The following is a 15,944-nucleotide window of genomic DNA, read 5'->3' on the forward strand; positions in this document are numbered from 1 at the left end:
CATCCAGTGTCCTTTCTGAAGTGTGCATCAGAGTTTCCTTGACCAAGGCTGAGGCTAGACTCTCTTGTTCTATGTCTGGGAGTAGGGACTTTGGCAGCAGCAGGCAGCAGTGGGTAAGACTGTGGCCCGGGGCCAGCACTCTTTCCCCAGCCTGAGTGCAGCCTCCACTGCTCTCCGCATTAGCAGAAATGAGAGCCCAGGGAAGGCCTCTCCAGTCACACAGCAGGATGCAGGTCAATACAGGTTAATCTGTAGGTCAAGGTGAGGGTCCCAGCAGCCCACGAATGCAGGAGCAGACAAGGCAAAGGACTCTGCACACAGTACCCTTAGACACAGATCGCCAGGTACGTGTGGCTAGCTAGGATTTGCAGAGTTAAGCAGAGAAATTTGAATGCCAGCACTCTGCATTCCTCTCAGAGTAGTGATCGTTCAGAGTCCCACCCTGCATACACAAGATGGCCTGCACATCCCTGAGTGTCTCGCCCACCCATGTCCCACTGTGTACAGGTGTCATCATTGTCTGTACACCTACAAGTCATTGCTGGTGACCACTGAAGCCTCAGACCCCTTCTGAGTGGAGGTTTCACTCGAGACAGAAGGCGGCAGGCCTTACCACTCTGTCCACTGGACCTCAGACACCAGATGCTCACACAGACCCAGAGGCTGCTTGTAGGAATTGAAACCAAGAGCCTACGTGGGGCGAACATCTCTGTGGATATTTCCCCCACAGCGGAGGTGACCTGGTGACAGATTCTATTGCACAGAATCTAATGCTCTGAGCCGGGACAGCCTGTGGGCCGAAGGTGGCTGTGGTAGGGTGAGAAACGATCAGGTAAAATATGGCAGCCTTGAGGCTGTGTGGCCAACTAGGTCTTCCCCATTTCCCAGAAGATAACCATCTTCTGGGCTGTTTGACAAATGCAGTTCTACCTCTGCCTGTAGCCATTTGCTTCTTTTCTGTAGCCCAGCTAGCCACATACACTGAGGTTTGCCTAGAGATTATTTCTAGTAAGAATATTGAGGTACAATTCACCTACTGTATATTTAACACATTTGAAGTATCTTCTATTCCATGGTTTTCAGAAGTAGTCCATCACCATAAATGAAGCCCTGTGTCCCCCAAACCTCGTATCACCCAAACCCCATGTCCCCCAAACCATGGCTCCTCAACCCCAACCCCTGGCGGCCACTAGTCCACTTTTCTGTAGACTTCATTAATTGAACTTTTAATACGAATTGAACCATCAAGTATGTCTTTTGTTCCTGGCTTTTCTCACGTCACATTTCCAGGGTTCACTTACACTGGTGTCCATTGGTGATTCAGAATAGTTCATCATATGAACTGACATTTTCTTTTTTCTTCATTCATAGATGTAGGCAGAAGTTTCTGTCCCAAAAGCCACTCCCAAGTAACTGATGCAGAGACTTAATTGCAAATGCTCGACCCATAGTTCAGGCTTGTTACCAGCTAACTCTTATATTTAAATTAACCCATATTTCTATTTGTGCTTTGCCACGTGGGCCATGGCTTGTTACCTCATTTTCTACACGTCCTGCCTTCTCTTCATCTCCTGGCGTCTGACCCACTCTGCCTTTCTTCTTCCCATCACTCTCAGTTTGGCTCCTGCCTAACTTTATCCTGTTCAGCTATTGGTCAGTCAGTGTCTTTATTAAACCAACCACAGTGACAAATCTTCACAGTGTACAAAAGGATTATTCCACAGCCCATAGAATCACATTTTGGTTATTTTGCCTCCTGGTGTGAAGTCCTGTATGAGTTCTCTGGAGACATTCTTTACCAGCAGAGACCCACACATGGAACTGTGGAGTCTGATGGTAACTGCTCATCGGAGGAGCTGCCAGAATGTTCTCCAGAGTGACTGGACCAGTCTGTACTCCATCGGCAGTGTATGAGAGTTCCAGTTCCTCCATATTCTCACTGACCTGTTACCGTCAAACTCTTTCTGTGTGGACTGTCCTTCAGAACTAATGGCACCAAGTGTGTGTGTGTGTGTGTGTGGGTGTGTGTGTGGGTGTGTGTGTGGGTGTGTGTGCGCGCGCTACAGGTATACTTTCTTTCATGGTATTGTGAATAAAATTTAAAATTTTTCATTTTCAGGTTATTTGTTGAAAGTTTGTATAGATAAAATTGACTTTTGTATATTTATCTCATATCCTTCAATATTACTGAATTACTGTTTCAGCTTTAATGTGTTCATTTATTTTAGTGGATTCTCTGGGCTTTTCTGTACACAAAGTTATGTCATTTCTTCCTTTCCAAACTGGATTTATTTTTATTTTTAACTTATTTATGTCTGACTATCCTAGCTTGAATCTTCAGAACTCCTTTGCTCAGAGAACCAAGGGCAGACCTGATTATCTGGTCTTACTTGGAAGGGGTGAGGGGGGTGAAATAGGGTTTCTCTGTGTTGCCCTGGCTGACTTCGAACACAGAGATCTGCCTGCCTCTGCCTCCCGAGTGCTGGGATTAGAGGTGTGTGCCACTATCACCTGGGTCTAATCTTTCTTTTTAATGATGTTATTATTACGAATTATATTAATCAGTTTCAGGTGCTAAGTCAACCTTGCTTCCTTAGCAAAAATCTTTCTCCATTGTACCTTTTTCTTAGTAAATGTATCTATTTATTGGAGGGGTGGCATGTGTGTGCCATGACCCACAGGTGAAGGTTCACTTTCAGAAACTGGTTCTCTCCTTCCACCATGTGGGTCTTAGGAATCAAATTCATGTCATCAGTCTTGGTGACGAATGCGTTTACCTGCTGAGCCATCTCAAAGGCCCTCCTTCCGACATGGTTTCTAAGTCCTCTGTCCGCTGCTGGGTTCTGTTTGTTATCACTTCAAGCATTTATTGTTGTTCTCATTTTTGTTTCTGAGATGGTCTCATGTGGCCTACTCGGGCCTCAAGGTCGATGTATAGTTGAGGATGGCCTTGAACTCCCGATCCTCCTGCCTCTTGTCTCCCAAGTGTTGAGGTTAGAGCTGTGTACCAACATTCCTGGTCTTGTTTACCATTAAGTTTCTGTAGGTGTCTTAAGCTCACGCTGTCTGGGTTTTGTGGCGAGGTCAACAGAATGAACTCGGAAGTGCTTCCTCCACTCTTGTGGTGGATGGTAAAGACTTGATGTTTAACACTTGGAACGCTAGAGAACGCTGTGTATGGGCCGTCTGAACCCCTGATTTCTGTGTGGGCAGACTGCTGAATTAATCTGTCTCCAGGCTTGCTCTAGGTGTATCCAGATCCTCTTTTCTTCCCATGCTCGTTTTTGTTTCGCCATTTTAGAATTCGCCCATTGCATCTAAATTGCCCACCTCGCAGACACTTTATTCCTCTGTCTTTTTCCTCCTTGGTGGTAGTAGCAGTGTCCCGCCCTGCATTTCCTGTTCTTGTTGTATGAAATGTATCGATTTCGATCTTTCCAAGAACCGACTTCTCAGCGCTGCCCTGTTTTGGCGTTCCCGTTCTAATTTCTATTACCTCTTTCGGTGCACTGGGATTCCTTTTCCTCTCCTTTGCCCAGTTGTCCAAAAGTGGAACGTTAGGTTATTCATGCCAAAGCGCTTTTTGTAGAATCTCATCGATCAAATCAGAAGTGCTCAGAGGTCAGCGGTTCCAGGTTTTAACTGCCTTTCCAGTTTCCCGGACTCACCCTGCTCATTACCCACGTACGGAAATGATGTCAAATAAATCTTCAAAAGAGGAGGAGGGATTGGGCCTTTTCAGCCAAATTCTGTATCTCCCACTCCCACATGTCACTGGCACGGCATCTATGTGACATCCCGCGTCCCTGACTGACTTCCTTGTAGCCACCACCTGTCCACCAACCGGGTGTCCCTCTCCTCCATAGGGCGAGTGCTCCGCGAAGTGCCGCAACCTGTTCGTGCTGGAGACGGTGTGCGTGGCCTGGTTCTCCTTCGAGTTTCTGCTGCGCTCCCTGCAGGCTGAGAGCAAGTGCGCCTTCCTGCGGACTCCGCTTGCTATCATCGACATCCTGGCCATCCTGCCCTTCTACGTGTCGCTGCTCGCGGGGCTGGCGGCAGGGCCCACGGGCAGCAAGATGCTGGAGCGCGCGGGGCTGGTGCTGCGGCTGCTGCGGGCGCTGCGCGTGCTCTACGTGATGCGCCTGGCGCGCCACTCGCTGGGACTGCGCTCGCTGGGCCTCACCGTGCGCCGGTGCGCGCGCGAGTTCGGACTGCTGCTGCTCTTCCTCTGCGTGGCCATGGCGCTCTTCGCGCCGCTCGTGCACCTGGCCGAGCGCGAGCTGGGCGCTCGCCGCGACTTCTCCAGCGTCCCCGCCAGCTACTGGTGGGCCGTCATCTCCATGACCACCGTGGGCTATGGAGACATGGTGCCGCGCAGCCTTCCCGGCCAGGTGGTGGCGCTGAGCAGCATCCTCAGCGGCATTCTACTCATGGCCTTCCCGGTCACCTCCATCTTCCACACCTTCTCGCGCTCCTACTCGGAGCTCAAGGAGCAGCAACAGCGCGCGGCCAGCCCTGAGCCGGTCCTGCATGAGGACAGCACACGCGACGACAGCACGCGTTCGGCCAGCGCCACCGAGGACAACTCGCAGGACCCCGAGAGCGCAGGCACAGCAGGGAGCTCCCCAAGCCGGAGGGGACCCTGAACCGAGTGCTCTGCTTGAGAGCTTGGGCGGGGAAGGGAATCCAAAGCCTCGGAGACACCAAGGGCCTGATGATCCAGGAGTCTCAAACTTGGTCTGGCATGTCGTTGCAGCCAGCCTGGCACCCCAAGCAACCCCGAGCTTCGCGTAGCCTGGAGGATATAGCAGCCTGGTCTTTCTCTGCTTTTTATTTTCCCTCCAGTTTTAAATTTTCTATGGCTAATTAAAAATAATTGAGTCCCAGAAATTCCAAGCCTGAAGCAAATGCCAGCCACTCTAACTTTTGCCCCCTACCCACTGGCTCCTAATCTAGGGCAGCCCCCAGGGAATAGAGGGTGACATCTACCTTGGGACCCTCAGTGGGCACTATCCCATGTAAAGGACACCTGACACAGCCCATGTCCACATCACCTGCCAAGCGATGGGGCAGAGGTTTGACGAGGTACTTAGCCCCCAGTTCTGCCTAACTGCTCTTTGGCAGAGAGAGGAGAAACCTCAGCATTGACCATGCTCTGTTCCTCCACACCATCTCAATCAGGTGATCAAGTTGCTCAAGGTTTGCAGAGTGGCCTTTTAACCCCTTCCCTGCCATCCCAGCTAGCCTGTGGGAAGGCTATCTGTCTCCAGGGGATGTTCTCTTCTATTGGGATGTTTCCCTCAAGTGAGAGCAAAAACCCGGGTGACAGGTCTAGTGGGGTACAGGGGCAGTTCGAGGAGATGGTGAGGACACCCCTAGGAGGCTCTTGCTGGGACACTGATAGGCCAGGGAAGCATGGCCTTTCTCTGCTCCGTGGAGGCGAGGAAAATGGATCTTGCTTCGCTCTTTCCAACAAGCCTGCAGGTGGTGGCACATGCCTGTAATCACAACACTTGGGAAGTGGAGGCAGGCGGATCAGATGTTCACTGACACCCCCTACCCCCACACACACCATACCTGAGATAGACCTCCTCCATCAGGAGGGAAGATCCTCTGTCTTCAGGTCATTCACTGCCTACTGCATAGTAAGTAACTTTCAGCAAGGCCCCTATATGAGCTCAGTACAGGCCCCTTTGGGGTCCTTGTACCACTGGCTTTGCAAGAATCTACTGCAACCAAATAAAAAGTTGTCAGCCCCCCCCCCCCACAGCAGTAAGCTGAGTTCCTCTCAGTTGGGTATCATTTATGTTCTGTGGGGTCCACACTGAGCCTGGGGTTCCTAGAGCTAGAAAGGGGGGGGCAGGTTGGTTTCCTATGATGTGTGGTAGGGGTGGCATGGGGTGGCAGACCTGCACACAAATGGGCTTCACCTGTCAAGGCACTGGGTATGAGAGATAAGAGGCCTGGGAAGCAAACTGGTAACTTGGTCTTGCCAGCAGCAACACTCCAGGGCCAAGCAAGAGATGGAGGCCCGTGACCCACCCAAGGCAACCTTCTCCTGCTTCTCTGGAATCTTTGGACAATCTCCTTGAGACAAAAGGGATGCTCAGCTTTCAGATGGAGAAAACAGCTGCTCAGGATGGGGCTGGCCAAGCCTGGCTGAAACCTGGAGCCTAGCATGGGGTTTGCTGAGTCTGTGGTTGCAGCCCTCTACAGAACAGAGCCCTCTTCTTGCTAATGGACCCCACATCTACCAAGGCCAAAGCCAACAGGGTTTTTAAAGATACCTTTGAAGCAACTTGGGAAATGCAGGGAGTGGAAGGGCCAGAGCTTCCTCAAAGAGGGGGTAGAGCTAGAAGCTACCCAGTGGACCCTGGGCTCAGGCCTGCCTCCCTAGCACGTGTAGCAATGTGGGTAGACCTTGAACACACACTGGAGGCGGGTCTGGGGCTTCCAAGGTGAACTGCCCTTCCTGTAGCAATGGCTTTGGGCTTGCTTAGGTCCCAACAGGGATTTTGGTACCAGCAGACAGAGATCTAGCCAGAAGGAAACCTTCTGTACCAGGCTGGCATTCAAGGTGGCTCTCTTCTCCAGGGGCAGTATGGACTTCTGCTACACAGGTACACTGAATTCCTCCATGAAGACCCCCCAAAAGTAAACTTCAGGTTGCAGTCCCCTGGAAGTTAGGGAAGTCATGAGGAATGAGCATGGGATCCATTGTCGTTCTGGCCAGTATCCAACAGTACTCTCAACCAGGGGCATTAGAAGCCACCTTGAATTACCATATGGTGTGGGGTAACAGCCAGCTCTGTTGAGAATGGTGGGAAGGGAAGGACACATTCCTTCTGAGCTAGCAAACCACCTGCTCTGGGATTCTCTGCCTAGAGACCCAGGCAGATTCCTCCACCTCCTGAAAAACTTCCCAGAAGGATAGAGGGCTGGGCATGCTGTGGCCTCAGCTTCCTGTTTGGTTTCAGGGAACACGTATTCCCCAGATTCCAACCAGTGCTCTTGGGACATAGGTGCAGTCCATATGGAAATATTTAGTAAGGCACCACGGTGCACTGGCTGCATCCTTGGTGCCTGTGATCCTTACAGTGACCACAACCATAGCAATGATGGGGCTGCAGAAAGCAGGTCTTTCTCACACCCCAAGAGCCAGCTGGGTTTGTGTGCTCTGAAATGTGGTGAGGTGCAGCCTCAGTCATGCAGGCAATGACCCCAAAGTCTACCAGCACCCCGCCAGGCAAGAGAACAGAAGCAAGCCCGGGCAGTGCCTCACTCCCGAGCTTCTCTTTCCTCACTGTTAAACAGTTGGTCCAGAGTGGTCTCTACTTCCACAGCTTGGAAAAGCATAATCCCAGTCATGACTGTACATCTCTGGGTTACCTGGAACCCTCTGTCACTTCATGGAGGGCAATGTGAGTCCATTTCAAGTCCACATCCTTAAATGCCAGACAGATGCCCTCATCCACTCAGGCATGGACCAAGGTTCCTAAGGGCCACATGAGCCCTTCAATCCAATGTAACCCTGTACCAGCACCCAAACCCCAAATTAGTGCCTGTCACCCTTCTACACAAATTGGTACCACCATCCAGCACCCTACATCTCACAACCCCCTCCCCGCCTTGTGCACCTGCTGCGATTCCATCCTCCCTACCAGACCCACATGCAATTTATTGACTTAGACGAGACACCACATGGAGCATATTCATTCGGCAGCTGGGCCTGCAACCGAAGGCATTTACTTTGGAGGCAATTACCACTACAGACATCTCCCTTCATTTTTTTTTTTAAAAATAAACATCTTACAAACCAGAGAGTAAGCAAGAATCTTGCTCACACACTTAGACTATCTGAGGGAAGCTTGAAGGTGGCACAGTGTGGCCTCTTCAGCCATCTGGTGAGCCACCACGACCATCAGAGCTATTGTGCTGACTGTGGATGGCATCACTGTGTGCACAAAAAGCCCTTCTTTCTGCCCAGCAGAAGAGAAGAAACTGTTACGCAGAAGCATCTAGAACATTCTGGACCCAGGAGCCAGCCAGGTCAGCACGGGGCTGCCAAGCATACATGATCTCATGGTGAGCAGAGAGAGGGGCAAAATACAGTGACCAGTGTCAGGCCAGTGGCTTCCATCTCTACAGGGTGCAGCAGACACACCCGTGGTACACAAGGGCAGAACAGGGCTTGAGGACAGACAAGCCACCAGCAGCTATGACCGCACACTGTCTAGCGCGCCACAAGCTCTGCTAGGAGACGAGGCTCGCTGAGGGGAAGGGACTTGGCGGGTTGCTGTGCCTGCCATCTTGCTCAGCTGCATGAACCTCTTTCAGCGTCAGGCCAGTGTTTGTCTGAAGGAGGTAGGGAAAGACTTTTCCATCACCTTGAAAACATCACAGAGCTCCACTGTCCCTGAGCCCCCCACCTGAAGACTATGGGGACAAGCACTCAACTTCACATCTCTGCCCACACCTGGCCTGTTCATCTGTGGAGTGCACAGGGCCAGCCTCCCTAATGCGGAAGCATAGGTTGGCAGTCAGCACCCACGGCTGATAGGTCGCGTGTCCTTGTCCTTCCTTAGATGCCTCAGAGAGCCTTGGCACTGGCAGGGTGTACTGCATGGGGGGCGGGCTTCTGGGGATGGTGAGCAAAGGCATAGGCCTGCCCCAGGATAGCCAGGTCCACCATGACCTGTAGTAGACCACAGACTGAGAACTGCAGAGGTGCGCCGTTGAGCAAGAAGTAGGCTGTCTTGAAGGTGTCACCGCTCGTCCACATGAGCACCATCTTCAGGCTGGAAGAGTACAAAGGGGCAGTCAGCGTTGACCCAAGAACAGGGACATATACAGAGGTCAGCTGTGTGACCCAAAGGATTAGGGCACGTTAAGAAATGGGAACCACAGAAGGAGGTGGGATCCCCTGACCCAAGCCTGTCCACCCTACCACCTTGCACCCTTCCCTGGTCCCAGAGAGAGAGAGGACACTCTACCTCACACGAGGACATGGGTGTTCCGACCCGTGGATCAGACCATGGCTCTGGCCAGGCCTTCAGAATGGCCTAATCACAGAGAGCAATAAAGGCTGGTACCCAGGGAGGCCAGGACCTCAGGGGTCTTTAGCCTGGCCCAGTAGGTTTCCACACAGGGTGCTACGGATGTGGGAGGGGGATGGTGAAGGCAGAGGCAGGACACAAAGTATAAGGTGGCTGTCCTCTCAAGAGACTCTTCCATTAGAGAAACAGAAACGACCACTGACTATTGCCCCACGCATCCTTTGTCTTCCCGTGGCATTAGGTAACACAGATATAACTGTTTTGCTGTGGAATAGGTGCAAACAGGTCCAACCTCCCTGGCAGCTGGACCTGTGGCACTAACTTAAACCACAGGCAGTCCAAGTGTGCAGGCTGCAGCTGATGCCCCCAGGCAAACAGCTGGTTGGCGCTTACAGCTGCAAGTCCCCTAATACACTATGCAGAGAAGACATCCCACAAGCTAGACACAACCACTTTCATTGGCCACCGCTCTGTAATATGCCAGCTTCCTGTCCTCTCGGGGACACCAGCTTACTCCTTCCTGAAATGGCTATCTCTTTACGCCAATCCCAGTGCTGTAGCTCAGCTGCCCCAAAACAAAGGGAGCAGCATACCCAGGTGTGGTGGCACTTGAATGGTGGGGGCAGATGGATTAGGAGTTCAAGATAAGCCTCAGCTACAAGACTTTGTCTCAAAGCAAATAAACGCACAGTATTACTGGAAAACCAAATTATGAGAAGACACCACAGACATACAGAATCCAGACAAAGGACCCCTGATGAGTAGGTATGGTAACGTAGGGCTATATGAAGGTTACTATTGGCTAATATTTCGCATGTGGTTGGACAAGTCTGAGGTTGCAGGTGGATGAAGTCAGTCTGTATGACATGGTCAGGAACCCCAGATTTCACCTCTCAGACAAGTGGCAAGGTCCCTCATAATCCTCCAACTCCAAATGAATAGGAGACAACTTCCATAGGATCTTCTATGGTAGTCAAGGTTTCCAGTTCTCATTTTAACAACAGGTAAAGCCAGGGGCTGGAGCAATGGCTCAGCAGTTAAGAACAATGGCTTCTCTTCTAGGTTCAATGCCCAGCACCCACATGGCAGCTTATTTTAACTGCAATTCTAGGCGATTTGATACTCTCACACAGACATACATGTAAGCAAGAACATCACCCAATGCTCATAAAATCAAAATAGATAAGTTACTTTTAAAAACTGGGTGAAGCCAAACTGTTGGGTTCAGAATACCCAGGGTAATAGAAGCAAGTGGTGGGAATGAAATCTGGGCCATGCAACAAGACTCTCACACCTCAGCTGCAGTCCCTCAAGAGAGGAACAGAACATGGGGAGCTTGGGGTCACTTCCCTGCTTAGGCAGGCAGCATCAAACAGAGGCCAGGACCCCCTACAACAGACAGACATGCCAAACTTCCAGAGGCTTCTGGGATGGTCACTCCTGTCCAGGCCCGCAGGAAACGCCTGGACAGCCATGTATCCCAAGAAGAAAGCAGGTGCTAAACTCTCAGGGTCCAGTCTTATAGTCAATGGCACAAAGCCCTGGTCAGACAGTAGACTGGGCTGTACAAGGGACAAGTCATGGCCTAGAAAGAAATCGGAACCAGCTGTGGCGCATGCAGTCTTGTGCAAACCAACATCGATTAAGAAGAGCCTGCAGCAAAGGTGGCCAACCTGCTCCTCAGAGTCACAGATGCATGGTGAGCATGAGCTGGGACCAAACATGCAAAGGTGACCTGTATGACCCAGTTAGACACAGAAAGATGGTGCTCAGGGGCTGGAGAGATGGCTCAGAGGTTAAGAGCATTGCCTACTCTTCCAAAGGTCCTGAGTTCAATTCCCAGCAACCACATGGTGGCTCACAACCATCTGTAATGGGGTCTCCTCTCCTGGCGTGCAGGCATACACACAGACAGAATATTGTCTACATAATAAATAAATAAATAAATATTTTTAAAAAAAGAAAGAAAGATGGTGCTCAAATAATTTTGCCCAATGTTACATACTAAGTAGGTTGGGATCCCTTGGGCTCGACTCCAAAGTTCAGCCAAGACAGGTCTCAGCACAGGATACACAGCTGTAGCCCTTAGCCCCAGACCACCTGTCCCTGCCCAGGCCACCTGCCCAGCTGCCCTCACTGTTAAGAGCCCATCAGCCCCAAGTGCATAGCTGTGTCTGTAACACCAAGTGGAGACATGAGGTAATTGCTGGAGCATGGCACTGCCCGGGGACAGGGATATTCTTAGCCCCCTGGATCCTTCCTTCGGATGTTCTCTACCCTCCAGGAAAGATAGCTGGCTGCTGACGCCAGCAGCATTCTGGTCCTGAGACAGGAATCTAATCATGTTGAGGTTTTGACATGCTCTGAATGGCTCAGAGAGTAGCAGGGAGAAAGGAGACCACGGTCTACACAGGAGAAGCTACGGGGCCACTGTACACAGGGCAGATTCACAGTCAATTTCCTAGGACTGTTAGTTCTTTGTTTGCTCTAGGGCAATGGACACTAGCTTTTCTCCACACAGGAGTTCCCCAATCCTTTACTTCAGTGGTAATCTTTTTGTGCAAAGAGTGAGCCCTGCCCCTGAAATCCCAGCACTCAAGAGACCAAGGCAGGGGGATCCAGTATTGAACAGGCCAGGCATGATGGGGTGTGTATGCCTTTAATTCCAGTACTTAGGAGGCCGAGGCAAGAGGGTCTCTGTGAGTTCAAGGCCAGACTAGTCCACATAACAAGTTCTAGGACTGCATAGAGAGATCCTGTCTCAAAGCGGGGAAGGTGGGAAAGGAAGAGAGAAAAAGCCCAAGGCAGTCTGGGAAAATGGCGGTGGGGTGGGGAGGGGATGGGGATAAAGATATAGCACATCCCAAGAAGTCCATCTCTCATCCTTGGATGGAAGAAACAGCTGACTGGGGGTCTAGCCAAAAGCTACCCAGGGTACAGGATATCTGCTTTCCCAGGCAGAGAGCCTTGCAGAAGAGCCAGCGTGGGTGTGGAGCAGTCATCCCAGAGGCCTGGATTTTCTACTTCAAGATCAGGGAGTGGAGGGAGGGAGATCAAGATCATGAGGCCTAGACATGGCTCCCGCTCCCTCTTCGCTCCCTCTCTGCCCAGTGCTGACTGCTCTCTCTCCAATGGGCCTCTTGGCCCGACCCGTCTGTCCTCCCGCACTGTTTTAATCTAGGCTCCCATTACCTCATTCCTGGCTCCAGCATTTTTCTTCCGAACCAGGCTGCCAGATCACTGCTCTTAAAATACCTCCTCACCTCATCTTTGCCCTGGGCAGCCGACAGGGGTGCCTCTCTTTGGCACCCAGGACAGTAAAACCAACTGTTGCACCTGCTCGCCTTGCCTCCCAGAGTCAGCCCACTGACATGCTGACCATGCTGACCTCTGTCCAGGACTAAGCCGCCACCACCACCACCGCCACCGCCTACAAAAGCTCCCCCAGGACTGACACCTACCCAACTCATGTCCCCTTGGAGGTATTTGTAACCCTGGGTCAGACAAAGTTCTCTTAGATGAGACACCAAAAGCAAGAGCAATAAAAGAAAACGCAAACACACTCGATCAAAGCTGACAGGGTCTTAAGTCTCCCAGACTGGCCTTACAATCCTAACATAGCTGGGGATGACCTTGAATTCATAATAATCCTCTTTCCTCTGCCTCCTAATGCTGGGTTTATAGGTGTGTACCCCATGCCTAGCTTGTGTGGCACTGAGGATCAAACCTCCGGAGCATGCTTGGCAAAGCACTCTACCAACTAAGCCACTCTCATCCCCTAGAGTTGAAACTTAGGCATCACAATAGACCACACTGAGAAAGTAGGCACATAAGCCTGAGTGGGATATAAGAGAAATATTTATAAATTATATATGTGATATGATTCTAATACCATCGAATGTTTTAACTCTTACAGTTCAGTAATAAAATACTACAAATACACATTTTAAAATGGGTAGGGATGCCAGAGAGACTTCTTCAGAGACATAGCCAGGGCTACAAGATGTTCACCATCATTTGTCAATGAAAGGCAAACCAAACCCTTTACAATCGCAAGCCAAGCCCTTTACACCCACAAGGATGCTGGGAATAAAGAACAAACCAGAAGGCCTATGAGGGATCAGTCCGCCACTCTCCCCACACAGCTGGCAGACTATGAAAATGTGCCTCTCTGGAAAACAGGCCGGCGGTTCCACAGATGATCACACACCAAGCCATCACGGGACCCATTCTATGCCTCCACGCTTTCTCGATGAAGGGAAACATAGTATGTACGCAGGAAAACCTGTAAGTCAGGAGAGCATGAGTCATAGTGTCCGCCAACTGAAGACAGACATCTAGTCCATCCACAAAATGAAGTCATGGACAGGAATGAAGCTCAGGCTAGACACAGCGGCCACACGCCATGTGCTTCTACAGGTGTTATGACCAGAACAGGCCAATCAGGAAAGACAGGACACGGGTAAGTGGTGTGGAGGAGTCTGGGTCGGGTGGGCATGGCTGCTAATGAGTTCGAGTTGCTCAGCCTTTATGGTGAGACTGTTCCAAAATTAGAACACGGTGCTGGCTACCAGAGCCCATGCCTGCACTGACATGCACCAGAAGGTACTCTGCAAGCAAGTGATTTGTGATATATGCATGGCATGCTCCAGTGTGTGTACCTGGTCTTCCTGCTGTGGGCAATAGGGAGCAGTACTTCTTACAGTCTGTCAGAATGAGCAGGCAGCTCAGGCTGATCACAGAGGTCTGGTAGTGACAAGGACATGGCCCAGAAGAAGCAAGCTGACTTTCCCAAAAGGCTATATAAACTCAAGGGGCCTGCTCAGGGGACCAAGGCTAGATCTGTGGGAATGGTTAAGCAAAACCCAGTTTCTGGGAGCATCTCACTATAGCAAGAGAGCCCAGAGTCCCAGCTGGATCCTGCAGAGTGGACTGGTGGCACAGTCCAGGGACCTGTCCCTCAGCCTCCTTTTTAACTGCCCATGATCTAAATCTGCCCGCCTCCTTCTCATCCCGTTCTCACATGGCCTCCCAGCCTCACTCATGTGAGCCCTGCCTCTGAGCACCTCCCTGCTGGATTCTTCAGAGTCTGCAATGCCTCTCCCTCCCCATTCCGCACTCCCGGTGCCTTCCCCAGCTACTCCTTCCTTGGAACAGGAACAGCCACTGAAGGCTGCCGAATGCTTGGCTCCCTCTTATCTTTCACACCCACCCCTGTTCTCCAGTAATTACTTGTTAGGGAACAGTCTTCAAATCTAGTAAAAACCTGGAGGAAGGAGAATGCAAATACCCCCAGGATCAGCCTTGTAGGGGTTCGCTGCATTAATTAGTAAAGTCATTCCAAATGTACCATCATTCATCTCTGGCTCCAGCTCCACAGCCAGCTAATGTTCTTCAAGAGGGAAATTACTCAAATTTATCTTGAGCAGTAGCTCCAAGGTGGGAACTCTGTATATGTGCCTGTGGGGCTGTGTATGTACACATACATGATGGTGCAATGGGGTACACGGTTCCTTAGAGGAAAGTGATAAAACCACCTGTCGTCAGCCTCTAGTTTCCAGGTGTGTTTAAGTGTTTACATGTGTGCACATGTATTAAACAACAGTTCAATCAAGAAGCACCCACACCCCATCAAATTTATTTGAAACTGCACTTCCTGTGGTTTCAAGAGTCACAACCTCAAGATCTTGGGTAGTTCAGCACTCCATCTAGAGGTAAGGACATGGGAGGGACCTGATCTTGGGTAGTCAGTCCAGCCCTCCATCTGGAGAAGGTGAGGACATGGGGAACCTGATTTGGGGTAGTCCAGCCCTCCATCTGGAGGATTCCTGGGGCAATCCTAATAATAGCATCCACCCCTGCAGAAATTGAAGCTTGGCTGGAAAATGCCTCTGTGACCCTGCCCCAAGGCAGCTAGCACCCTGCCCTAGAGGACACATTAGCAGCGAGCCCCATATCTCCAAACACTGGCTCCTCCTCGGCCCCAGGACACCTTCTCTAAAACACCTCTGCTCTCAGCTGAGTAAGGGTCACCTGGCACTCATGTTTTGAAACAGCAGCAAGCCAGTGGTCTCCAGAAGTCATCCGTGTCTTTCCTCCATGCTCTGAATTACCAAGGACTCCGAGCTGGAGTTCTACCTGTACATTTACCAGCCCCAAACCAGAGCTTTGGAATCCTCGTGGCTTCGGCCTCACCAGATGTAAAAAATCATCCAGACTCCATTCAGGGCTCCATCCATCCTCACTTGGGAAACTTGATCCACTGTGGTCACAACTGTCACCCTAACTCTGCCTGCTCGTGTGGGTATCATATTGGAGCTTTACTGGCACTAACGTCCCTCGCCCTGAACCGCACTGCGCTGCCCTCTATACCTGAACGTACACCTCACGCATGGACCTACACTCCACGCATGCACACAAGCCTCAGACTTGCAATCCTGCATCCCAATAAAAAGAACGTCAGAGAGCTACTGAAATCCAATATCTGGCGTCTGGCATGACCCCAAGCCTTGGCACTGTCCCTTCTTTCCAGGATTTGGTTTTCTCAACAAGACAGGAGGCTATGATTCTTCTGACATCCAAGTGCCACCACTATGTACAAGAGCGCAAAGAACCCTCAGAGAAAGGGGGCCTCTGAGGGTCCTCCACAAGAGGTGGGGTGACCTTGGTGAGAAGGGGACAGGTCTCAGATAGGAGTAGGATGGAGTCTCAGAAGTGGATGGGATCTCTGAGAAGTTAAAGGGTCTCAGTGTGAAGTTCATGGGTTCCTCAGGGATGGTGCCAAATTAAATACATGGCTGGGTTCTTCCCTCCAGCTCACCCATTGATCTGTGCTCAGTAGATGCCATTTTCTTCACGACTTTCCAGTGCTCTATGATGACTGTCCTG

General features: G+C 51.0%; 2 protein-coding genes across 12 annotated transcripts in view; one reads left to right on the plus strand and one right to left on the minus strand.

Annotated features, from left to right (window-relative positions):
• Positions 1 to 4,890, plus strand: part of Kcng2 (potassium voltage-gated channel modifier subfamily G member 2) — a 71,251-nt gene extending 66,361 nt beyond the window's left edge. For all 5 annotated transcript variants that reach the window (XM_087895905.1, XM_087895907.1, XM_087895906.1 and 2 more), the window contains one exon: positions 3,867 to 4,890. In XM_087895905.1, coding sequence (XP_087752031.1) covers positions 3,867 to 4,646 — 780 coding nt within the window. In that variant the 3' untranslated portion in view covers positions 4,647 to 4,890. The remainder of the gene's footprint in view (positions 1 to 3,866) is intronic.
• Positions 4,891 to 7,702: 2,812 nt separating this feature from the next.
• The window catches only part of Slc66a2 (solute carrier family 66 member 2), a 32,322-nt gene continuing 24,080 nt past the window's right edge, over positions 7,703 to 15,944 (minus strand). For all 7 annotated transcript variants that reach the window (XM_048419337.3, XM_085676372.2, XM_048419340.3 and 4 more), the window contains one exon: positions 7,703 to 8,798. In XM_048419337.3, the coding sequence (XP_048275294.2) occupies positions 8,591 to 8,798 (208 nt within the window). In that variant the 3' untranslated portion in view covers positions 7,703 to 8,590. The remainder of the gene's footprint in view (positions 8,799 to 15,944) is intronic.

The sequence above is a fragment of the Myodes glareolus genome, chromosome 13, assembly GCF_982192425.1.
Source record: "Myodes glareolus chromosome 13, mMyoGla1.1, whole genome shotgun sequence".
NCBI classification, from domain to species: domain Eukaryota; kingdom Metazoa; phylum Chordata; class Mammalia; order Rodentia; family Cricetidae; genus Myodes; species Myodes glareolus.